At 37.7% G+C, this 26,632-nt stretch overlaps 1 protein-coding gene across 4 annotated transcripts in view; it reads left to right on the top strand.

Moving 5' to 3' along the window:
* Positions 1–26,632, top strand: part of SLIT2 (slit guidance ligand 2) — a 349,500-nt gene that overhangs the window by 312,902 nt on the left and 9,966 nt on the right. For all 4 annotated transcript variants that reach the window (XM_045997785.1, XM_045997783.1, XM_045997784.1 and 1 more), the window contains 4 exons: positions 12,639–12,732; positions 17,854–17,991; positions 18,098–18,338; positions 19,791–19,921. In XM_045997785.1, coding sequence (XP_045853741.1) covers positions 12,639–12,732; positions 17,854–17,991; positions 18,098–18,338; positions 19,791–19,921 — 604 coding nt within the window. The remainder of the gene's footprint in view (positions 1–12,638; positions 12,733–17,853; positions 17,992–18,097; positions 18,339–19,790; positions 19,922–26,632) is intronic.

Here is a 26,632-nt window from a genome sequence, read left to right as displayed (position 1 = left end):
TTCTCTTATAGGACTGTGCCCTTAAATAGTTATACGTACTCTCAGGAACAAGCTTGGCAGTGTAATAGTGTTTTAAATCACCATGTGGTTTCATATGTTGACTAAATTTCATGCGTATGTTTATAAAAGGTGCCTTCTATTTCCAAGAACCTGATGCTGACTGACTTTGTTTGAAAAGCAGTCAAATTATTCTCAATTTTTAAATCTGAAACTTAACTAGAAATTAAATGTCCACTTCTTTATAGCAGAGAGTTGCTTTCTTAGATAAAAGAAACTCAATAATTAAGTGACATATTGTCAACTTAAAAGAACACTATAGATGTGAACAATAAGGATTTAAGCAATAACTTGTATAAAACGTGAAAACATTAACCCAATGATATTTACCTTTTAAGTAGGTGTCCAAATACAAACTAATGTCTAACTGATCCCAAGGCATGCCCTATGATTTCAGGGGGCCTTCCTCTGGAATCAGTCCCTTCTTATCTACTGCTGTCTTCCATTTGGGATCTTTTCACATTCTCTAGTGGCTTTGCCTCATCCTTTATGGTAAATAAGCTCTTCAGCTCTCTTCAGCTTGCTGTATATAAAAATAATTGTCTTTTATGTACATTTGAAAAAAGTTAAAGGTGTAGCCACAAAATTCAGGTGCACACAATCTATTTTATCTATAAATGAAAAAAAAAAAAAAAAAAAGAAAGTACCCAATCAATGCCAGCACAATTAATTAATTATTTCCCTGATGATTAAGCGACCTTCCATCATGTGGGGCAGATGGGGTACTGATGAATTGGTCTAGCTAATGGGAAAAGCTCAGATTTCTTATCCTGGCACTAATATTATCAACTCTGGAAATCCTTGCATCTTTTTTTTTTTTTTTTTTTGGTCTGAAAAACAGATATAGTGACATTTGTCCCCCTTCACATAGGTGTTTGAGAACAACATGGGAGCATGTATGAGAAAATAACTTAAAGTGTTAAATTTCTATATTTCAGAAATACCAGGGGCTGCCATTCTAACGGCATAAGAATTCTTAAGAGAACTTTAATAGAAAAAAATCCGACCTAAAGTAAATTGTATGTGTGAAGGAAAATTCTCTCCCCATATTTTTCAGTACATCTTTCCTTAAATTATTATTTTGTAATTCTGTTTTCTATGCACATGTCAAATAGACTTTAGAAATGTCTTTTGTTCTCATTACCCCCTTACTTGACTTTGAAGTATAAGGAAATATTAAATACTGAAGAACTCTTGGATTTCACTGTTTTTTCTTTTTAGGCTTTGTTCATATTTTCAAATTGTTACAATCTCTTAATAACAGTGACACTTTCTGCTATTAAATCTGCCTCAAAATGTTTAACACTTCATGTCAAAGTCAATATAGCTACCGTCACACTTGCAGTCTGTTTTAACTAGAGAGAATATTATGGGAGCCTAACGAGATAATGTGGTTTGCCTTCAACTTCCTACCTTTCAAAACCTTTTTAAATTTGAATCTCCAAAAACATCTTAAAGGTCCTATTTGCTCTTTAGTTCTTAGGCAGGACCCACTGAGCCCAGAACAACAGTTTAGCTGAACCAGGCTTTATTCAAACTCATTTGGATTTATTTATTTTGAAAACAGAGTTAAATATTTCTACAGTTTCAGTAGTGGTTGGAATTGGCCACATTATTTAGGCTGGTGTTCCAATGAGGAAGTGCTGAAAAACACCTCCTTTTTTGTTTAGTTTAGGGAGAGGTAAGTTTTTCCTTTTAAAAATTCAAAAGGTATTTATTGAGAAAATACCTTATGCAGGGCATCAAACATCAAACATGATTTTGTCAAATGCATAAAACATTAACTTGCCTACCAGGCAAACTGTTTGGCTTTGCTTCTTCACTTCGAGTTCAATTTGGGTCAGTTATTTTACCCGTACAATGCCATTCTCTCTCATATCCCAAGAAAGTTAGCATCATAATAGAGTTACTTTATTATGTGATAAGTGAAAAAAGATTCTTCTGAATGAAAGCTAATCAAACTTTCTGGCTAACAGCATTTTGGAGCAACCCATTTCATCTTACTTAGAACAAAATTGAGAACATAAAATTATTTTCCTTGTTCGGAACATCTTATTATCCACATGCATTGGATATTTTCTTGAGACTTGTTATTTTGAATCATGATTAACTATTTATCATGAGGTTACTCTGTGGCCATGTACCCTTCTGCACATGGCCCATTTTGCACACCTTTTACATCCAGAGGACATTTATCAGTGGCGGTTGGATCTTCAAGAACTCATGGTCCCTCAAGATCATTTCCTTATATGGAAATATAAACAGTGGAATTAAGTGTAGAAAAGTGGGAAGTATCTGGGTAGTTTGTTGAGGATATTTTGGAGGTCACTGAACTTTCTATTTAAAGGATGAATATTAGTGTAGTAAACGCAAATAAGAAACCATCATATTGGGTCATCTGGGTGGCTCAGTCATTAAAGCGTCTGCCTTTGGTTCGGGTCATGATCCCAGCGTCCTGGGATCAAGCCCCATATTGGACTCCCTGCTCAACAGGAAGCCTGCTTCTCCCTCTGCTTGTGTTCCCTCTCTCACTATCTCTCTCTGTCATAATTAAATAAAATCTTTTTTTTAAAAAAAGTATCTTATTTTTAAAAAGGATCCTCAGGAAGAGTTGGCTCTTCAAAAAGGAAGGAAGGAAAGAATGAAGAAAGGAAGGAAGGGAAGAAGGGAGGGAAAAGACAAGAAAGAGAAAAAGAAAGAAAGAGATGGGGGAGAGGAAGGGAGGGAGGGAGGGAGGGAAAGAAAGAAGGAGAGAGAGAAGAAGGAAGGAAGAAAGGAAGAGAAAGAAAACAATACGCTCTTAGTGATGAATAAAGTCAATTATTACCATTATCATTGATAAGGATACTGAATATTCAGATTGGAGACAGATATCTGTTTGTGTTAATGTGCTCTGGTGCCTGGGGTTATCATCTTGAGCAGAAAATATAACAAACAGGGCTGGACTGGTTCATCAAAAAAGGAGAAAATAGAAATTCTCTGCTTTCCAGTGTAGTTCAATTAACAGTTCCTAGGATGACTCCCATCCTCCCATCCCACCCTCTGCTCAGTTCATCCACCTCCTTATTACACTGAAAGATCTTTGGGAGGAAAGAGAAATGTTTTTCTTTATACAAATAAAGAACAAATGGGAAATGCACAGTTGGGTTTTGTTTTGTTTTATTTACAGGAATTGGGTGGAATTTTAAAATGTTGGTCATGAGAAACATTTAGGTCCGTTTATCTTACCTTTTCAGCCATGGCACTTGAGTGCCAACATGTGGACTTCTGTCATTTCTGAATTCACACTCTCCATTTCCAGTTGGAACAGTCATTCTTTGTCAGACGAAATTATGGGGATATCAGAGAGTCTGCCGTCTGTGTATTTAGTCCATCCTGCAAGGGTGCACCTCAGGCTAGGGTCTCAGAACACAGTTCTGCTCCTGCTGTTCCTTATTCTTTCTTCTTCCTTATGTTCTTTATACCACCTGGGTCTCCTTCATTAACGTTTCTAAAAAGTTTTTTTTTTTCCTTTGAAAAGCAATCAAGTAAGTGCTGTCTTTCACATTATTCAGCAGCCATCGAGTATCTAGTTTGTGTCAGGCAATTTGCTAGTTGATGGAATGGGAATAAAGAGATGCAAAAATATAAATCAGAGTATTCTTTGATCTCAAATAGTGTACTGATCAGAAATTAAATCTCATTTATTTTGTCCAAAAGGTTACTGTTTTTGTTTTATTTATTTATTTTTAATGTTACTGTTTTTGACAACTTCCCTTGCTGTACCACTTCAAGTAGGGTAAAATTAGTACCATTCATTCAGGATTTTCCTGAGCCAAGCAAGAACTCAAAATGCAGATATTTGAAGAATGATACATTTGACCCTCCAAAACTCTGTGTCCTGGGGATTGAACCAGATTTCCTCCCATTACAATTATATTTGAAAATGTTATAACAGATTAAGTTTAACATTAGAATTCTGTTTCACTTATTCAGATTGCTGTCATAATTTCCCTTTCTGTCATTATCAATATTAATGATCCTTTTGTATTAAAAAAAAAAAGTTCAGTAAGAATTTATAAATAAGAACAAGAACAGCCTGCAGTGTCAGCCCTAGAATCTTCCTCTCGCCCTTCATACATCCATGATTCCCAGAATGGACTCTGAGACTTTTTTTTTTTTTTTGGTTTCTGAGAGAAAAAAAAAAAAGAAATCTGGTTACATTAGCAAGAAATAGCAATGGTTAAGTGTTCCAGCAATGCTGTATGCCCATATCTAACATCACTTTGTTGTAGACATCCTCAACCTGAATTCATAACTTAGAACTTAACTTTTGGAAAAATTAAAATGAGATATTTATTAAGTCAAGGGTACTTTTTCCTATTGCTTTATCAGTATAAAACAAGTGAATATTTAAATGGAGTGATTTGAAGTGGACAAGTTTCAGAAATCCTAATCCAGGGACCAAATAACCAAACTCTTTCCTGCTCAGCAGGCTTTGAGGACTGAATAAGCCCACGTGAGACTTGCTGTTGCTCAGATTTCTTGGCAGATAGAAATCAACTAATCATCCATCTGCTAGCTCTTCATAAATACCTTCTTCCTCAAAGCATAGTTTACCTTAGTGAGAGGAACCCCTTTAGGGGTAATAATGAATTTGGTTGTATAGTTTTTGATAACAAATAAAAATATAATAACCATTAAACCAGTCTCTAAGCCATGATTCTGTCCATATTTCAGTCACTAAATGAAACCCAAGGAACACTGGAAAATTAGACAGCTTTTTTTCTTCTCGTTTTTCCAGATTGACACTTTTCCAGAGTAAGGACTTCATCATGTTTTTTAACCATTGGCTGGGTCTAACTCAAAATATTTCTTACCAATATTTTATTATGAAAATTATTAAACTAAAGCAGTTTTGTATTTTTGATCAAATAAGAAATTCTCACTCCAGAGTACATGTGAATTAATCCTAGTATTAGTGGTTGATTTCCTTTTACACTATACTTATTAGTTTCAGAAAACATTTAATGTCAACTCCCCTGTACTGCATATCTTCATTATTCATTGATTTTCCAAAGAATCACTATAGCTAAAAATTTTCACTGATGTCATGAGTTGAACCAATATTTTTAAAGAAAAAACATGGTTAAGAAATTTGAATATATGAAGGAAATGTTAATTATTATTAGTGACAAGATTCAGCTCAGATACCCTACACGTATCATGAGCTTTGATGTCTTCGAAATAATTTAAACTAGTAAAACATATTATTATTTTTAAATTAATAATGTAGATACCTGGTGTTTGTTAAATGTAGCTCTCTGCAAAGTTCAAGCCAATCTCCGTATTCATTGTAAAGTTGATGAAACAAGACACTCACTTTTCTCCCTCTCTACAAGACATAGTTGCTTGTGATTCTCTTGGCTTTTCTCACCTTTAATTCCTAAGGGGAAGAGAATTTTCATTACAGTCCAGGGCCATCTATCCTGCAAACCCTAACAGTTAACATCAGTTCCCCTTGGAGAGGGACGGAAGGGTTTGGTCCATGTCTACACAGATTCAGTGCTTTGCAGAGAGACTTTCAGCCCCCACAGCAAATGTAAACCCACCTACTCAACTGTACTCTGTTGGACCTAGGCTCTTCTGCACTGCAGAGGTCATCGTCATGGGTTACTTCCTGTTCTTGTGCATCACTTATTCCAAACTCTGTTAGAGAATCTCAGATACCTAAGGGAAAAATTTTAGGCCAAGGAGAGGACAGCCACATGAAATAAAATAAGAAATAATACATAAGAGCCAAAAAAGAAAGCAAAGAAATAATGGTATAAATTGAATATTTTGTTCCCCATTATAATCCTCTAATAATTTAGCATTTACCACCTGTATTAGTTTTCTAGTGATACTATAACAAAGTACCACAACAGGTACTCTGTGGGTAAAACAACATAAATTTCACATCTCACAGTTCTGGAGGTTGGAAGTCTGAAATCAAGGTGTCAGCAGGATTGATTCCTTTTGAGAGTCCTGAGGGAAGCTCTTGTAGGTTTCTCTCCTTGGACTGTGGGTGGTCATCTTCTCCCTGTGTCCTGTCAGTCTTTTCTCTGTGCCATATTTCCCCTTCTTATAAGAAAATCAACCATAATGGATAAGGGCCCACCCTGATGACTTTTATCTCTGCAAAGAGGCATCTCCAAATAAGGCCACATTCTGAGCTACTGGAAGACTCCAACATATCCTTTTTAGAGGACAGAGAGAGGAACACAATTCAACCCATAACACTACAAAACTACATTTTAACTCTTGATTTTGCCCCAGAAAATCTGGTCATTGCAGTGTTTTCAATGTCACTAAAAGGTACATCCGAATATACATACCAGAAACCTAGAAGTCTGAGACAGCTCCTTCTCTCTCCGCTGCCCTCATCCAACCCATCACAAATTCACAAATTTGTTTTCTAATCATCTCTTCAGGCCATCCATCTCATCTATCACTACCTAAGTACAAGCTGAATCATGTGTCGTGTCCATTTTTACCTGCCCTTCTGCAGTCCATCCTTCAACGGAGCCAGAATGTTCTTTTCAAAGTGCCAATATCATCTGATCACTCCCAACCTAAAACCCTTCCACGGTACACCTCGTGGAGTAAAGACCTTCTACCACATGGCTCCTGCCAACCTCGGTAGCCTTCTTGGCTACCTTGTTCTCCCAGGCCCATTCCCAGTCTGTCCGAGCTAAGATTTTCCATGCATACAGCCTCATGCATAGAGCTGCTGCGACTGCTCTGCACCACCACCCCCTTCAGAACTTTCACATCCCAGTCTCACTTCTTCCTAAACACCCCTAGCATGGTCTGTCTCCCTTCTAGAGCACAAGGATATCTGCTTAGCCTTTAGCACACAAGCAATTTTATGGTTACTTTTGAAATTATTGAATAATATCTCTCTCCTCTCCCTTTTATGTGTGAGCTCCCTGAGAATAGGATTGTCATTTTGTCATAGTTGTAGTTCTAGTTCATCATTTTACTCCTAGCATTAGCACAGGTCCTCATACAGAGTTGACACTCACAGTGCATGGTGATGTTGAAAATCTGATTTATCATCATTAGAAAAAGCTATAGGGAGATCACTCCCTATGGTATCATGGAAGAAGTTTGTAGAATAGTTCTGGAACTACTTCAGTAAGTTTGGCAAATAAAAAATGTAAACAAAAGGATAAGTTAAGGTGCCAGAAGTATAAATACAGATGAAAGGAAGGGCCCCTCTCTGTCCAAGAAGGAAGGAACATTATAATCAGCTAGGTTCATAGATGTGAAATGAAGCAGGAGGCAAGGCCAAATGCAGGTACCCTTTCCCACAACAACCATGGAAATGCATTGGGATATCTGCCTCATTTTAATAATATCACAATGTAACAACTTCAGAAGTTTCTGGGCACATGCGGACTCTTTGTTCATACCTCTGAGTGCAATAATGTCTTGTGCAGCTCAGAATGATGCTCACTCTGCTAACTTGCCATCTACATTATCCATCTTTGTAGAAGCTTCTTCCTTTTTCTTCCTTTTTTTTTTTTTTTGGTTAAGATTTTTTAGAGTCACATCTGACCTTGCACAACTTCATTCCTGAAGATCATTTTACCAATAAAGAATCGGGGCCCTGAAAAGCAACAACAAAACAAAATAGTTCACTTTCCTGCAACCAAGCCACTCTTCTATACTAAATAAGTCAGAAAGGCCATTTTAAGCAATAACTCAACAACCCAAATATCATCTCACCCATTAAAAGAACTTACTCCCTAGGATCTCTCTATGCTGACTCACTCCTCACTCCAAACAGAACATTAATTCTGATGGTCTTGCTTCTACTATTCCACCTACAGGGTGACCATGTGACATTTATCATTCAAGTCAGGGATCTGTGTGCATGCACTGGGACACTACTGATAATTACCTTGAGACAACAGGTGTAAACCAGGGCAGTCCTGAGCAAGCCAGGATATGTGGTCACATTTCCACTATATCAAATTCTTCAGAAAAACTACATTTACAGGTGTTAAGTAAGTAGCGATCATATATCCTGCTCAAGAAGAGGTTAAGCCTGGAGAAGTCAATCCCTTTTTGGGGAGTGGGCATCACTCTTGCCTTGCTCCCTCCCAGCTCACGCTAGTATCACTGTGGAACTTGACCATTTCTAGTCCCACTCTCTGCCATACTTACCTGAGAGATACAATCAGGAAGAAGTGATCCAAGAACTAGATGTCACTTTCTTATAAAAAAGACACCTGTTTAGAAGATGTGATACCTTTTCTTCACAAGTTATAACAGATCAATCACTAACCTTTGTTATTCTGAAGAAATAATTGTATGCTTCATTTTGGACCACTTTACATTTCTTCTCCAAAACAGTGATATCTCTCTCTCTCTCCCTTACACACACACACACACACACACACACACACACACACACACTTTTTTTAAAAAAATTCTCAAAAAAAAAAAAAAAGAAAAGAAAGAAAAGAAAAAGCTGAAAACTCCAAGCATAAGAAAAATTAAAAGTGAAATCCCACTGGGGACTTGTAAGGGTATAGAGATTAAAGCAAAAAAAAAAGGATTTCCTGATATTTACCAGAGTGGGTTGAAACTAAGTTATGGAGTCCCTGGGTTGCCCTTAACCACTCCAATGAGCTGACTTATCTTTCCTGCTGCCCTGTTAAAATATAAAGACCTGATAACTGATTACAACACTAACCATGTGTAATAGAATAAAGAACATTTCTACCTTTCCTTTCTATCAGTTTATACTTTATCATCTCAGGAAGGAAGGAAGGAAGCTAGACATGGATAAAACTGTCTTAGGTGGCCTTGGACCATCAAAAGAGCAAATACAATTGCCATATTTTCTATTATTCTCCCTGATTTTTTTTTTCACTAATTTGGTACTAGCTATAACCACGTGTATACCAGAAAGAAAGAAAGAAAAAAAGAAAGAAAAGGAAAGGAAAAGGAAGGAAAGAAAAAAAAAAAGAAAAAGAAGGGAGGAAGAGAGAGAGAAAGGAAGGAAGAAAGACTGCATAACGTTGACTTAATATTGTGACTTTTAGGAGAAATTTTTCGGTAGTAATGAAAAGCATATGAGTCAATGACCAACTATTAGTGAATTTTATTTCTGTTCTTCATGGAAAAGCAATGCAGCTTTCAAATACCCAAGCTTTCTTTACTGGTTGAGAAGTAGACATATATAAAGTTCTGCATTTGTCTGTGGAGCTCTTTACAATTCCTATCTTATATTGAGCCCTTCAAGTTTCCCCACTGTGGGACAGTATTGGAACTTTAAAAGCTCCCTTCCCCCAAATAGAGCAGAATCCAATATAATTCAAAAACACGAAAGAGAAATAATCCAAAGCAAACATTTGTTTTGATAACTGACCAGAGAAAATTTAAAGTAATATTTAAAGGAAAGTCATAAACTATTTATTATTAAAGATGGGTGATTCATTATTGGGCAAAAATTAAACAGAAAAATATGTAAAGGATAAAATGAGATCCAAGTTGTATATAGGTCAGTAAGATAGAGCTCTTGTATCTTTTTTCAATAACTATTATTTTAGTCTGTCATATCATACTTTTTAAAGTTATGAAGGCGAGGGGCGCCTGGGTGGCTCAGTGGGTTAAAGCCTCTGCCTTGGGCTCAGGTCATGATCTCAGGGTCCTGGGATCAAGCCCCGCATTGGGCTCTCTGCTCAGGAGGGAGCCTGCTTCCCCCTCTCTCTCTCTGCTTCTCTCCCTACTTGTGACTTCTGTCTGTTAAATAAAAAAAATAAATAAAATCTTAAAAAAAAACTGATACAGAGTGGTAAACACTATACAAATATTTATTAATTTAAGTCAGTAAATAAAGACATACAATATATGTGCCTTAAGATAGGAACAGGCAAACATGACATACACAAATTGTAGATTGATAACAAGTGGATGAAAAGATCCGGGAAGATTTCATAAAGAAGAGATACATAAAGGATGGAAAATTGACAACAGAACTTATTAAAGTTACTAAAACAAAAGGAAACACCATTAACCCAGACATGAACTTGAGATAAATTTGTAAAATCATACATAGACACAGGAGACGAATATAGCTTGCAAGATTTGGCTTTAGAAGTGAGGCAGTAATAGGATGTAGAGGATACCTTCGTAATATTTGCTCATATTGTAATATTTGGTGACACTTAAAGGGAGATAAATCCTTTTGGAAGTAATCAGTCTTAACCAGAGTCAAATGTGTAGCTATGTATTGGTCACAGAGAACTTTCATACATGACTTTAGCAATGGTTAATATTGCTGCCGTGCTATTCTTATAAGATAGATTCCTTATAAAATAAGGGATACTTATTTTATAAGAAATATTATATACTTATTTTATAAGGAACAGCTATCAATAGTTTTTTCTTTTTTTGCATTTAAATTAGCATGTTTAGTCTTAAAGCTGTTGACTACAGAATGGCCAATCTGTTTTTCCAACAGTTTCTTAGAGCCATCTCCTCTCTCACTCCTTTCCACATCAAGTTTATGAAGAAACATATGATGGAGAATAAAGGGTCAACTCTAATTTCTTCTCTTAGAGATGAATTTCCCTATGTCCTATCTCCAGCTTAGACTTTCTCTACTGGTTGTTTGGGAACTGACTGAGGGCAGAGTCCATTAATATCTGTCCTTGTGGCTGCAGAATCTAGCCCAGCATCATACAATAAATCTTTAATGAACTGTGGTTTGGGTCAGCTTGATTGGATTGGACTGGGTTGGTTTGGTTTGGATTGGATCTAAGTGAATAAGAAGTTAAACATTTACCCTTTTCTTATAATTTTTAAAACAATTTATTATTTGGATATAGAGTGAAAAATACGTGTTTTTATTTATTATATATCTTAAATGGTTCCTCTCTATCACCGGTTATTACAAAGTTCTTTTTCTGTAGACTACTGTAAACAGCCTGCATCCAACCGAATAGATTTGATTAGAAAACTAAAAATGAATTCATCATGGTAGGCTGATAAATTATAATGAATGAATTCCATCAAGGGGTATTACTTAAACTAAAACTAATTGAAAGTGAAAAGCTTTAAATAAACCCTGATTAAAAATAGTTCATCATGTAAATGTGGTTTAAATCTTGTTGTACCACAAATCTAGAGACACAGATAGCTTCTTTGTAGAAGAAATAAATGAGACTTTCCATGTAATTAGTTCACTTTAGGAGACAGGAAAAACCCTAACTTACCATACATCAAACTGATAGAATAACTGTGTACATTTACATATTTACATCATGGATACAGATCTTAAAATGTAAATAATATGCCACATTGAGTTGCTAAGGAACTCTTTCTACCAGGTAGTAAAGTTTTACCTTAAAAGGACAGTCTTACAACAAAGGAATGCACTGCAAACTCCTGATTTTTAACCAATGCTATTTAAATCCACACCTTTGAATGAATGAAAGTTCTAATAGTTTCTGGTAAGTGAACAGCTCCGTGTAGCTGTATCATTTTATTCATTCATTTACTGTATATAACAAAATTAAAAAGTGGTTTAGAGGTAAGGTAGCAAAGGTGAGAACTTTTAAATTTTTTATCTTTTTAGCTACTTATTATCTCACACAATGATTGGGAAAGTCTCACTGAAAATCACATTTGGCCTAAGACAAAATAGAACATATTACTTATAACTGAAGACATTTCTTAAGGGGTTTTCAGATATGTAATTCAACATAGAGTGTCTAGAATCTGCATGGTTATGCTTTTAGCGCTCATGTATTGATAAAATTTATTCTCTATGTGGTAACTAATACTCAGGGGTTTGGGGGGGGAGTGTATGTCTTTTCTTCTGATTGATTCTCCTTTTGCTTTTTTCTATCTCAGTGGATATAACTGAGGAGTATTCTGTTGAGCTGTTGCAATTAAGTCATAAGAGAGAAACAAAGTCTTTCTCTTCCAGACTTTATAAGACCTTGGAGAATATGAAGAGATGAGGATTATTTTTCCAAACATAAAACAACAGGATAGGCCAGACATAAAGGGGTACATGCCAAATGATTTTATTTATGTCACATTCAGAAGCAGACACAACTAATGTTTGGTCCTGTTAAGATAGTGGTTACTTACCATTGGGATCAGGCTTTTGGGATACTGGTAAATGGTGTGTTTCTAGATGTGGATGCTGGTTACATGAATGGGTTCAGTTTGTAAATATTCACTAGCTGTTCATTTATCCTTAGGGTATATGCTATAACTTAATAAAAAGCCCAAATTAGCATAAATAAAACAACAGAAACAAAAAGCATTCAGATTTCCTTTTCCTCATTCCAATAGTATATTCTAAGTATATTCTAAAGGGCTCATATTAGTTACAAACCACAATAGTTTTGTTGTCCCAAATCATAAGCCTGTTTAGCAGCATAACCAGCATTTTGGATTGTCTGCTTCTGTATCTTGTGATTTATTTTTTCCCCAGTCACAAGCTGTGCTAACCTCTGAGGCCCTTGACAGCCCTATGGTGGGAAGCCTGTTAACCTTTCTCTGTGTACTAACATTGTTTGCCATGTTAACAGGCGAGTTGTGTGAGGAGAAGCTGGACTTCTGTGCCCAGGACCTAAACCCCTGCCAACATGACTCCAAGTGCATCCTAATGCCAAAGGGATTCAAGTAAGTCAGAGCTGTCCTGGGGCTTGCAATGAGGGGGTAGGGGATGGGGGTGGGCGCTTGACTTCCTCACCTTCCTTGCAAGCCCTCTTTCACACTTTTGCTCAGGATGAAAGGGACGCCCTCCATTGTCAGCGGCATTTTTATAAATGTTTCTATACAGCACGGACTTTTTTAGTTCAGGAAAGAAAATAAAAGATGGCATTTCCGTTTGTTTCCTGGCTCTTCCTGGGAAGTGGGAAGTCATGCATGAAATAAAGTAGACTTTGACTATATTTACTTAAATGTATTTGCAGGCCAAATAATTTTGTAATATCTACTAGGTGCTTTATTATCTGAATATAAGTTTGTGGTAAGTAGGGGGTTAATTGAATGTAACTGAGATTTTTTTTCTTTTTTCTTTTTTTTCTTTTTTTGGTCTGCACCAAAATTTGGTCTGCACCAATTATTAACTATCCAAGGTGAGGAAGATGGAGTGACCGTATGTCCCAGAATGCCTGGGGACAGTCCCAGTTTATGTCTGTTGTCTCAGCATTGTTATTAATAGTACTCTTTTCACCTTATGTTTGTCTTTTGTGGGATGATAAAGCAGACAGTCATTCTAGATAGAGGGTTCCCTCAAATGAACCCAGAACTTTAAAATTACTTCCTTTCCTCCTCAGTAATCTTCCTGAAATATGTTTGGTATCAAATTAAATTATTCCTTTGCCACAGTCTTGAAATAGTTTGAGGGTCTATCGACAGCAATTTCTCTTCTTAGAATGGACAGTAGTTTAGAGATCATCTGGTCCAGATTCTTCATTTTAACCATGAGGAAAACAGAACCCAGACAGGTTGGTGGCTGTCCAAAGATCTCAAGGTTATTCATTGGCAAAGGTGGGAGCTGGGTTTCCTATTTCCCAGTTGAGTGATTTTTCAAATACAGGTTACCTCTAAGATGTCTTGTAGTTTATTAACATTACAGTTGGTTTGTTGCAGAGGTAAGTTGGATTCTCAGGAATGACACAGTTGGGTTCAAGAGCAGACCTGTGCTTGTATCAGACAAGTAGCAAATAGAATGATTTGTTCTTTTTTACCCAGTTATTGATTGAGCACCTGCCATGGGTCAGGGCACGTGGTAATACCACCATCTTTTGTAGTGTTTAATAGCTACTCTCATTCACATACATTATCATCTCAGAAATGACTCGGGCATAATTGCCACAGGATTCAAAGAATTGAATATTGCTGAAGTGGGGAACAGTTTTATAAGATGGGAATTGAGCTGGAACTCTAACATTTTGCTGGTTGTCCACAGATATCAGATACTCTAAGTTGAATAGGAGGTAGGGTCATATCTCCAGAACTGCCTTTCAAAAAATCAGTCTGAATAAAATGCTTGTTTTCCTTTTATTTACGTAATATTTTTTATTCACTTTGGCTTAAAATTTTAGAATATGCAAACACAGGTTTAGGATATGAAAATACAGGGGCACCTGGGCGGCTCAGTCAGTTAAGTATCCAACTCTTGGTTTTGGCTCAGGTCACGGTCTTCCAGTGGTGGGATCAAGCCCTGCATCAGGCTCTGCACTCAGCATGGAGTCTGCTTCAGATTCTCTCTCCCTCCCCCTCCTGCTATCTCTCTCTTAAATAAATAAATAAAATTTTTAAAAAGAAGAATATACAAATACAGTTCAGTACCCACTGATTCCATCTGATACCTTACTGAAAAAGAAAAAAATATTCTTTGATTCTACTTTTTGTTATATTTTAGTTTACAATCCAATGAAAAATCCAGAGGTCTTATTGAAATCTTCATTTATACAAGATTCTGCATTACATCCTGTTCATGCAAGCACTGTACGTGCTTAACTCCTAATGTCTTTGATCTGCCCACAATTGAATTTAGCAAAATGAAAATCCACCATTTAAAAAAAAGAAAAGAAAAGAAAAAGAAAGAAAAGCCACCATTGACATACATAACAAATATCATTTCTCAAAGAAATTTATCAGGAAAGCAGTGGTTTTCCAGAACTGCTTATCTGCCTGGCACGTTTCACAGGACTTTGCATATCGTGATTTTTAAGATAAAGAATTTGTGGGACTTAATGGAAACCATTAAAAAATGAGGGGGTTGGTCTTCAAAAAGACTACTCCTACATTCAGTATCTTCTCTTACGTCAATTAAATTACACACAGAGAAGTGCATCTTCCTGGCTTATGGACTAGCTGATTTGGGCACCCATTGTTGTCTGCCGTAATTCATGAACTTGTTTGATGGCTGTGTGTAGTTTAGCAGAAAGCTGGGGAAGTCACGGTGTATGCCTTTCCTCTCATATTATAAACAATTGCACATTGTGTGATATAAGGGAGTTGGAGGGAGTTGCAAAAAGCAAATGGACTTAAAAACTCAAACTATATAAAACTACTAAAGAAAACCTCTTCTGACGTTGTTTGCACAAACCCTACGGTTTCTTCAACTTCATTTTCTTATTACTAAACTAACAGAACTGGTTTTACTTTTCTTGCTTTATTATATACCTCATAAATCTCCTAAATTGCTTTGAGATATTTTTAGACCATGGTATGCCATAGGCAGTATTTTCAAGCATGCGTCTTCCTTAGTCAGCTGTTGGGCTTCTCTGCCGAATATTTTATAGTCTTTGCTTTCTTCCTCACTCCTTGGCAGATAATAGAGTTGAGGGAGTGGAATAGGTTTTATTGATAATACAAACCTTAAGGAATCCTTAACTAAATTTTTTCTTCAGTTTTGTAATTTGATCTGAGGAGCAAGAAAAGACAAAAAAAAAAAAAAGGTTGGTCATAACAAGTACTAATGGGCTTGAAAAATAGTATTTGTAGAGAAAAGAATATAAAATAGCTCTTAGCCACTGGTGGTGAGTGTGTGGTTCTCTTATCTTTTACTTTGATTTCTTTTCTCAGATAAATAATTCAGAGTGTTTCAAAGCATTTCTTCTTTCTTTTAATGCCTGGCATTTCAGTGGTTCTGCTCGCATTAACATTGATGCAAGCTCTCTCCCCAGACTTTGTCCATCTATTTGAGGATGTATATGGCCACTTAAGATCCATTTAACGTCAGATGTGTTGTTTACTTTGCTTTGTTATGATTTAGTATTAACACCACTGGCTCTGGAGCAAGCATGCTTCTGCAGTGATCTCATTTTATTTCCTAATTCATACACACAGAGCTGAAAGTCTGTTCTCCTTAGAGGTTCTGTACCCCCATTTATTTTAATTCATCAACCCTTCAGTAACTCTTAAATCCTGATTTTACATTTTTCAGAGAAGACCCTTGGTGTTCAGTAATGTCCACATTCACTTGGGCATTTTTAATTATCCTCATTCATTTAAATTCTCATGGCTTTGAAATAGAAAACTGGAAAATTAGTCAAGACTAAACCACAAAAACTTTTATAGAGTTATGAAGGCTTAATAGAATTATTGTTTAAATCCTTACCATTTATTGATCATGCATTATATATCAAACCACTATACTGAGTCTTTTACAGCTAGTGTTTTTATTCAATCTTTTAACAAACCCATGAGATGGAAATTACTTTGTACTGTAACGAAGACACAAACAACTAGGAAGTTTAAGTAAATTAGTCAAGATTGCATACGTGTAGAGATGAAGCTGGGTTGCAAACCCAGTTCTGTGTAACTGCAAAGTCCAAATTCTATAAAGCTAAATAAACTGTAGGTTCCTGGTTTGTTTGTCTTTCTAAACTCAGTGAGCCCTCTCTTAAACCCCAAACAGAAATGCTCATGGAAGCCCAGTGTGTAAAATTAATGAATCACAACTGGAGAGTGTTGCAGGAGAAAGGGAAGCAGGAAGCTGCCAAAAGCCTCCTTCCCTTCTCTGGTCCCTTATCGCTCTTCAGAGCATGCTTTGAAAACCACTGCACCTGCCACACTGCTTTTTCCTCTGGCAGCTTTTTGAGTCCTTCATCCTTCAGTGGTCAGAAATCTGGACTCTCTTGTCAGACTGCTTGGGTTTCCTACCTGGCTGTGGCACTTACTAGTTGAATGCCCTTGGATAAGGTCTTTAACCAGTTTGTCCTTCAGCTCCCTCACCTGTTCAGTGAAGTAGTAGACTCGGGAGAAGGAGTCAGTGAATCCAGGACTCTGGAGAAAGAGTCTGTGAATCCGTATATGCCCAGTGGTCAGAAGAGGGCATGGCAAGGAGGACGTGCTCCAAGAATGCCATGTGTATATGACCCCGGGTTCTTCACTGTCAGTGCGGCTGAGACCCCATTTTACCTTGTGCCACCACAGTGAACAAACAGGCAAGGAGTCGTCAGTGGAATTGGCCCCAGGAATTCTTTTTTTTTTTTTTAATCAGTTTCCCTGTCCTACTCCATTAGGTCAGCCCCGCTCTGCCATAATGACTGTCTGGATTCATTATGAATTAGAGTTTCCAATGTTGACATCAATTTTTTTTCATAAAATTCTATTTTATTCCAATATATCCCTTTTCTATGAGAAAACAAAAATGTTAATTATTTTTAAAATGTGTTTCATATTCTTAGTAAATTTTACAACATAGCAATTTTTGGGGTCTCCACTGTTGAAAGGAATCAGAACAATGAAAACAGAAGACACTATAAGCAAAATTAGTGGGGACAGAGAGAGAGAGGGGAGAGATGATGGAGGAGGGAAAGAAGGAGAGGAAGCGAAGGAAGATGGAGAAGGGGGAAGGAAGAAAGGAAGAGGGAGGAAGGAAGTAGGAAGTCAAACATGATGAGGACAAGAAAAGAAGGAAGGATGGGTGGGAAGGAGGAAAGAAGGTATAGTTCCGTGCTCACTGGGATTGTGGAGGCTCACGATCGCCAGAGTCCTTACCATCCCTCTGACAGATCATGTTGAGAAATCATGGAATAACTGTTTTCTAGGCCTCCATTAATTTGGGAGCTCTGTGAGCCTGTTCCATATGAGATTTGCAGTTTTTGCTTTCGTTGTCACTTCCTTCTCTTGAAGTGTAGTTGACACACAACGCTACAGTGGTTTTAGGTGTACTGAATACGTTTGCAAAGACAGTGCCAGCTTTTTTCTAGGTGAAATGCAACCATTTTCCTTACTTTGGCTCAGCTGGGTGTGAAACTGTTTACGTGCTTGCTCACACAGGTGCGACTGCACACCAGGGTACGTGGGCGAACACTGCGACATTGACTTTGATGACTGCCAAGATCACAAGTGTAAAAACGGGGCCCACTGCACAGATGCAGTGAATGGCTACACGTGCATTTGCCCTGAAGGTTACAGGTAAACGTAGAAACAGAGTTTTGTATTTGGAGTTCTGCCCTTCAGAAAGGCCTCAACTCATCTCGGCAACTAAGTGAAAACAACGTATTGTTGCTGTTTTCTTTAGCGGCTTGTTCTGTGAATTTTCTCCACCTATGGTCCTCCCTCGAACCAGCCCCTGTGATAACTTTGATTGTCAGAATGGAGCTCAGTGCATCATCAGGATAAACGAGCCCATCTGCCAGTGTTTGCCGGGTTACCAGGGAGAGAAGTGTGAAAAGCTGGTCAGCGTGAATTTTGTCAACAAAGAGTCTTATCTTCAAATTCCTTCAGCCAAGGTCCGGCCTCAAACGAACATCACCCTACAGGTAAGCCGTGTCCTGGGAGTGAGAGCTGATTTCATCCTAAGCCACCTTAAACTTCAAATCTTCAACATCCATGGTAGTTCATGAGCGATTCTCTTTCTTAAAGAGACAGTTACCATCCTCATAACACAAAGACAGAAAATGCTGTCTTTGTGAAAATCTTTAGTCATTCTCTCCAACATTTGTATTTTTTGAAACTAAATGGGAACAGGCATTTTTATTCACTACTTGATTATGAAACAAAAAAAGGAGAGAGAGAACAACAAAACACGTTTTGTGCTCTAGTGAAGGCATTTTATTTATTTTTAGGACTCCAAGTTCAGGGTCTTTTCTTAGGAAAGCTGCAAGTGAGGAGAGCAAGGGTGACATCACACACCTTGATAAAATATTCAGCGAGTGTCTTTTAATTCCTTACCTCAAAACCTTTAGGAAGTAACATGAGAGCGCCTTGTGGCTCAGTTGGTTAAGTGTCTGCCTTTGGCTCAGGTCATGATCCCAGGGTCCTGTTATGGAGCCCAGATCAGGCTTCCTGCTCAGCAGGGATCCTGCTTCTCCCTCTGTCCGCCCCCCAGCTTTTGTTCTCTCTCTGGCTCTTTCTCTTTCTCTCTCAAATAAATTAAAAAAAAAAAAAAAAAAAAAAAGAAGTGACATGAAATGAACAAACTCAAATGTTATTGTAAGACTTTTAACCACATCACCTTGTCCCTTTGAGCAAGTCAGTCAGACCCTCGTGGAACAGGTGAGACTAGATGAGGGTTTATGAATTCAGGACACATGGGGCACACTGGGGCTGCGTGTTTATCTGGTAAGGAAAATATTTTAATGTATTTCGACTTCAAATGACTTTAGCTGATTTCCAAAAGATGCCACTCCTTATTTGGCTTCTCCTGACACTCCAGAGGAGGCTTTCCAGGAATAGGAGGACTCAGGAAGTCAAGCAGGCCTTCTTTAAAAAGCCTTCCTCCCTCTCTTCCAGCGTTTGCCTTCCTGGACTGTTACAAGAAGCACCTAGTGGGGTTCAGGCATAAGACCCAATTTTTACCAAATTGGTTCTTTAAAAGCCCAAAAAGGCCAAAAAGCAAGAGGAAAAACAAAAACAAAAACAAAAAATCAGATTTTTTTCCCATTTGTGTCCTGTAAAGAATAGGAGCAAAAAAACCAAGTAAATGAAAACCTCCAGCAGAGAAAGTTTTAAGTATGTCCCGTGGTGTTGACTTAAGTGTCTGTTACTGGTTTTATTTAATTCTTTACAAATTTATTGGCATCATAATAATTTAGGAACAGGTGACCTTCCAAGTCATCACTTCCATGGACCTTACACTATTACTTTCAAACAGCCATAAGGAAAAAATAAGCTGGAGTAAAACCTCTGCACTGAGCAGTCTTGCTTCTTTTTGGTGACGTAATATGCGGATGACTGTGCGTCCTACTAATGTCAGGGTTACTTCCTACCAGATTGCCACAGATGAAGACAGTGGGATCCTCCTGTATAAGGGTGACAAGGACCATATTGCCGTCGAACTGTACCGGGGACGGGTCCGTGCCAGCTACGACACCGGCTCGCACCCGGCTTCTGCCATTTACAGGTGAAGGTCTCTCAGTTACTGGTAAAGGTGAAAACAGTGGTTCGGTGAAAAGCTGTTACTTCTCTATTATTCTGTAATGGCGAGCGGAGGGAATAATTTGGGCCATGGCAGCCGTTATGATAAGTGCATTACTTAGGAGCCTGGCAGGAACAGATGTCATGCTCAAATTGGATGATGGAGGAGAGATTCTCAAGGGGACTTCTTATAAAGATTGTTAGAGAGCACACAGTAACTGGGGGCCAGTAAAGAGGGATACAGCTACCCCCCCCCATGCTTGAAGGGGTGAGTGGGGACAGCAGTTATGGAAATCCATGCTCAGAATTGGACTGGTAGCTCAGACTGCCTGGCAGCAGCTGTGACCTTCAATGAAAGGATAAAGTCAGTCCTCAGAGAAAGCACCAGCGTTTTAAATATCCAACCTCACTTTTCTGCCCAACAGTCCCCAACCCTGGCTCCCCCTTTGACCAAATCGGATTCCAGGAAAGAAGGAATCTACGGATGACAATAATATAGTTTGTTCGTGAGCCTCCCAGGGCCCAGAGCAGGGTGAAGACAGGTGGAGAGTAGCTCTGGAGAAGAAAATGCAAGATACTCAGCACAGTGAGCCATTTAACATTACCTTTCATGCAAGGCATATTTACTGAATACCAGCTATGTGCCAGGCTCGGATCCAAGCTTTAAAGAACAAAGTCCTTTCTCTTAGGGAGATTACATAGAAGATACCAATGTACACATACGAGAGATTGGTAATGTTATTTAATTTGTAAGTGTCCTAATAATGTAATGAGATTGATGATATTTTGTAGTTATGAAAGAATTGGTATTCATGGGGCATAAGTCTTGCTGGAAATGTGCCTTTTGCATAAGATTTACCTTCCAAGGCCTCTGTTGGATCTCAACACGGATTCACTATAGTCTTACAGACAAGTTACCTAGTCTACTTATCCACATGTAGAAATTAAATGCCACCAGGGGTGCCTGGGTGGCTCAGTGGGTTAAAGCCTCTGCCTTCGACTCAGGTCATGATCCCGGGGTCCTGGGATCGAGCCCCGCCCGAGTCGGGGGGCTGTCTGCTCAGCAGGGGGCCTGCTTCATCCTCTCTCTCTGCCTGCCTCTCTGCCTGCTTGTGATCTCTGTCTGTCAAATAAATAAATAAATCTTTAAAAAAATAAACGAAATTAAATGCCACCAGTTAAAACAATGTCACAAAGTCATACACAGTTTCTTTTCAGGCAGGTAGCTTAAATGAACTAATCAGGGCAGTTTCCAGAGAAAAATATGTTCTCATCATTTGACTTTTGAAAAGATCTAACTTTTTAAAGTTACATTATAACTTCTATTATAAACAGCCTTGAGGTTGGTAACATAATAACATTTGTGTCTGGAGTGAACTAAAAGCAAACTTTTGTCACAACAGGGCCAGGCTTCATCCACCCAGTTCTCCCTGAGTGTTGCTATGGGAAAATGTGGACCCCGGTTTTACTAGAACTCTTATTTTTCAAGGAAAGGCATAAATCTGGATTTTTTTTTTTAATATAAAGCATCCCATCCTTAAAGTATTGATTCATTTTTTTTTTTTAAATACCATGTGTGGTGAACAAATGCATCTGTAAGCCAACCATGATTGGCAACAAATTTCGGGGCATTGATTGGGATATAAAGTTGGAGAAACTGGCCTCTATATTTTTGACGTATGTTTTGATGAGCTTCAAAAGCCTTCACATCCTATTTGAGCCTTTATAACGGTTCCAGGAAAGTAGATGCCAATTGTAGCCAGGAATGGAATTCAGTGAGTCTTTCTGGTGGTGAGCTAACCCACTTGGGAATATTTAGAGTATGCAAACAAACGCATAATTACTGGTTTCCAAAGGGAATACGAATTTCATCTCCAAATGGCGATGAATTAATGCCAACATTTTAGATATTGTTAGGCCTTAAATTATGTAGCCTCAGTTTGTTTCAGCCCATCAGAGAGTTTCAGAATATTGTTTTTGTTTTTTTAAATTTTTAAATTTTCTCTTTTGTTCTAGTATATGCTACGAAAGAGCATGGAACTCTCAGAAGCCATAGTGAAAGTTTTTGAGATTGGCTTATTAAAGTTAGTGTTCACTTAAAATATATTTTAAATGTTTCTAGATATGTTGTAAAAATCCATATGATTATATCATAATGAGAATTTTACCATAAAGAACTTTGAGTTTATGTTCTTATTATTTTTGCCTAACAAACAGTAGAGTATACCCTGGGACATTTACCAAAAAAGAATAATTTCACGTCGTACACTTTTCATTGTGAACCAGAAGTCCACTTCTCTGCTTGTAGATCATATAATGGAGACACTTGTTGTGAGATCCAAGAAAAACAGTTTTCATTTAACTCTTGCTTTTTGGTTTACAGCATGAAAACCAAGAAGAGTCATCACATTATTTTTGAGTAAAATAAAAGCAGTAATTACCCAGGATTCAGGTAGAGAGATGATTGATTGATAATGGATTATGTATATAATATGTACATATTATATATATGAATATATTCATACACCATTATGGAATAGAAAAAATGCTCCTGTGATATAGAAACTATAGAGGACAAATTATTTCAGCACACTAGGAGATTTAATATTTGACACGTAAAAAAAATATAGTGACTAAGAAATCTGTTCCGATCTAGGCTTGGCCAATTGCTAGTGGATAAACTTGGAACAGACACAATATTTCTGTGTCTCAGAAATCCTATCTATAAATAATGATACAACACATACCCTGTGAGGTTCCTCTGAGGATGAAATTCCAAACTCAGCTCTGTCCTCACTCCTCTGCTCACATTGTCTTCATTCTCATCTACCTTGTAGCAAGACAGGAAATTTTTCCTGATATCTCTTTATGGAGTATAGCAGAGGACTTGAAAGTGTATCTTCTATCCCCCCCCCTTTTTTTTAATTGTGATATGTTAGTCACCGTACAGTACATCAATAGTTTTTGGTGTAGTGTTCCAAGATTCATTGTTTACGTATGACACCCAGTGCTCCATGCAGTATGTGCCCTCCTTAATACCCACCACCAGGTTCACCCATCCCCCCCACTCCCCTCCACTCTAAAACTCTCAGTTTGTTTCTTGGAGTCCACAGTCCCTATCTTCTATCCTTATACCATAACACTAGAAGTACAGATTATTTACAATGTCTATAGAGGGCCGTTGAAAATAACTATCCAGGTTACAAATACATTTACTCCCTGACCTATGAAATCCCCCTTCTTGGAATTTACGCCATTTTGTACACCTGACACTAAGGTAGCATTATGTCAACTAGGCTTTGATTTTTAGAAATTAATTAATGTTTTTAAATGTGGAAGTGAGATGAACTATCTTACAAAGGGGCAGGAATGTACCATGCATTGAACAAGTTCAGTACCTGGGGAACAGCACAACATCAGGGAACTTTTCCCTGCCAGTTGTTAGGTTTGGTTGACTATATAGCCTCTGGGTTACATGATTTACAGGTTTACATTAAAAAGAAGAAGAAGAAGAAGAAGAGGGATGGAAAAGAGAATTGAGTGTCATTGGAGAAATGGTCAATAGAATCTCCTTGGTCTCATGTCCAACATACACACTCAGCCATTCTTGATACTCTATGGGAAGACAGCACTGTTTACCAGCTTTGGAACTTTGAACAAGTTACTTTATCTCTTCACCACTTCCATTTCTTCCCCTAAGCCGTTGGAATCATACCTGTTTTTTACAGGTGGCAGGGAGAATTGGAAGTAACAAACATAGAGCCCCTGTGATCGTGCTAGGCACAGAGTTGGCTCACAGTAATTGGTGATGCTGCTGCTTTATGGCTATTCTTGATGCTAGAAATCCAGATAATGAAGAACAAATGCAAATGTTATTGCCTTCCATGGGACTCTTACTGTATGTTCAAATCTATAAGTCCCTTTTTATGTAGTGCATTTTTATTTAAATGAGGTAATTTGCCTCAAAAGCATTTATTAAAAGGCAACTTGAATTGACCCATCAATCATGTTGTAAAACATCCTTTTGAAAACTTTCTGCACGTGCAATTAATACCTTTAATCCCCTTTGACCTCCATTCCTTTTTGATTTGAATAGGTAGGCAGGGAAATACTGCATTACCATCCCCACTGCCTGGTGGAGTATCCCCATCCGAGAGGTAATCAAAATGAGAGGACCAGTTGAAATTACCTGGTGTCTGACTCCTGTTCCATTGCACAGAATATGCCAATAGATACTTTGAATTTTTAATTCAAAGCTAATTAGAGCTTTTAACTTAAAGCTAAGTTAAAGCTAGAGCTCACATAAGTCAAGTGAACTGTTGATCTTTATTGAACGGCTGAATTACCTTAAGATTTATGCCCGAGACAGAATGATGAAAATGCCACTGTTGATGTGTCTTGCAGAAAGAAAGAAAGAAAATCCGAGGCAAGTTAGAGCACCTCTTCTTCTAAGCCCTGAGTTTTTAACCTTTTTCTGTAGCCAACCACAAGACCTAGTTGAGTAAATGCTTTGTTTTCATACATCCACTTAGAAATGCAAGAAACCCAAATCTCTGCTAATAGGTAAGTGTAGTAAAACTAAATACATAATAGTGGTAATAAATTCAATGTACATTCCCAGGGGAAAGGCTCAGTGTTAAGTGGTTCACTTGCAGCTCTCATGAGTCATCCGATACATAGTTCCCTGGGGGAGTAGTGAAAGAAAGTTTATCAATATTTCTCAGAAACCGAAAGGATGTTATGCATTGTGAGTAGATAGGTAGGAATGACCGTGATAGACTGGAAAATCAATGATGGCTCGGTTGTATCATGTAACAACTGGTATGTCAGCCACTGCTTTTATTTTAAAGGCTATGTAGCCAAAGGATTTCTGGACATCCCCGGTTAATCTCATGTTTTAGAAGACAGCATGAAACACTAATTTCGGATATTCTTAGTTCTGAAATACTGTCCTCAGGCCAGTACACACACTGTCATCTTAAAAAGCAAGGAATCTAAATTAATTGTTGCAATACTTATCTGTCAGAAGACCATGGTGAGTCCTCATTTAATTGCAGGGAAATATAAATGGAATCAAACTTACTGATAACTCTGGTCAAGTTCAGGAATGATCAGCTTAGACATTTAAAACTTTGGGAAGGGAGGCACCTGGGTGACTCAGTGGGTTAAGCCTCTGCCTCTGCCTCTGATCTCAGGCTCCTGGGATCAAGGCTGGCATTGGGCTTTCTGCTCAGTGGGGAGCCTGCTTCCCCCTCTCTCTGCCTACTGCTCTGCCTACTTGTGATCTTTCTCTCTGTCAAATAAAAAAATAAATTCTTAAAAAATAAAACATTGGGAAGGAAAAACAACTAATCAGACTAAATTTATAATTGGGAAAATAGGATCCAAATCCACCTTTGAAGTCTATATACCTTATATGCATTCTCATAACCTTCAAACTCTTATTATAAAATTATTACTTTTTTTTTACAATTCTCTGATTTCTGGTAAATATACCAATTTGTGCAACAATCATATAAGGTTATTTTTCATAGAACGTTATTCTTGGGTTATTTGGGAGAAAAATCACTTATTAAAGGCTTGTTAGTGGTGAGAACACACCTTACTACTTTTCAGGTTTTTTATTGCAAAAGTGATGCATAATAGTTAAAAATATGTAATCTAGAAGAAGAGATCCCAGCTTCAAATCTCATTAGCCACTGGCTGTTCCATGTTGAGTACCATAAGTACCCAACTGTTAGGGCTGTTGTGATTCTTAATGAGTTAAGACACAAAGTTCTTAGAACACTATCTGGCCTATAGTATGTGCTTTGTGATTCTTTGGTCTTAGTATTTTCATTTCCCTGATGAGGAAAATAAAACAGAGAAAAATGACCTGAGGTAACACTAATCCAATGTCACATTAACCCAATGTCACAGATCTAATGAGACCTAGGACAGGCTGAACAAGATTTACCTTCTAGCAGTTCCTTCAGGATATGGCTACTGAAAAAATCCAAAATTTTAAATAAAAATGCATATTTTAGATATCCTTCTCTAAGTATGCTTGAAGCCTCTTGACTCTATAACCGTAAATCAGTTAGTATTACTTTTTTTTTTTAAGATTTTATTTCTTTATTTGACAGAGATCACAAATAGGCAGAGAGGCAGACAGAGAGTGAGGAAGGGAAGCAGGCTCCTCACCGAGCAGAGAGCCTGATGCGGGGCTCAATCGCAGGACACTGGGATCATGACCCGAGCCAAAGGCAGAGGCTTTAACCCACTGAGCCACCCAGGTGCTCCAAGTATTATGAAAAAAAAAAACAAAAAACAAAACAAAAAAACCCCTACATGTTATTCTTGGGGTGCCTGGGTGGCTCAATCGGTGAAACATCTATCTGCCTTGGGCTCAGGTCATGATCTTGGGGTCCAGAGATGGAGCCCTGCCTCTGGCTTCCCTGCTCAATGGGAAGTCTGCTTTCTCCCTCTCTCTCTGACCTTCCCTCCCCCTACCCACGCTGGTGTTCTCTCTCTCTCCCCTCTCCTCTCCCTCTCTCTTTCTAATAAATTAATAAAAATCTTTAAAAAAAACCCTATATGTTATTCTTAACAAATCTCCCTTATATTTCACTTATTTAGCATGTATATTGAGCATCTACTACTTATCATTGGATAATGATACATTAAGGATACATTAAGGCATACAGAAAGAATATGT

The sequence above is a fragment of the Meles meles genome, chromosome 2 (assembly GCF_922984935.1).
Source record: "Meles meles chromosome 2, mMelMel3.1 paternal haplotype, whole genome shotgun sequence".
In the NCBI taxonomy this organism is placed as follows: Eukaryota; Metazoa; Chordata; class Mammalia; order Carnivora; family Mustelidae; genus Meles; species Meles meles.
The sequence above is the reverse complement of the archived record's forward strand: the minus strand, read 5'-3'. Positions and strand labels throughout refer to the sequence as shown.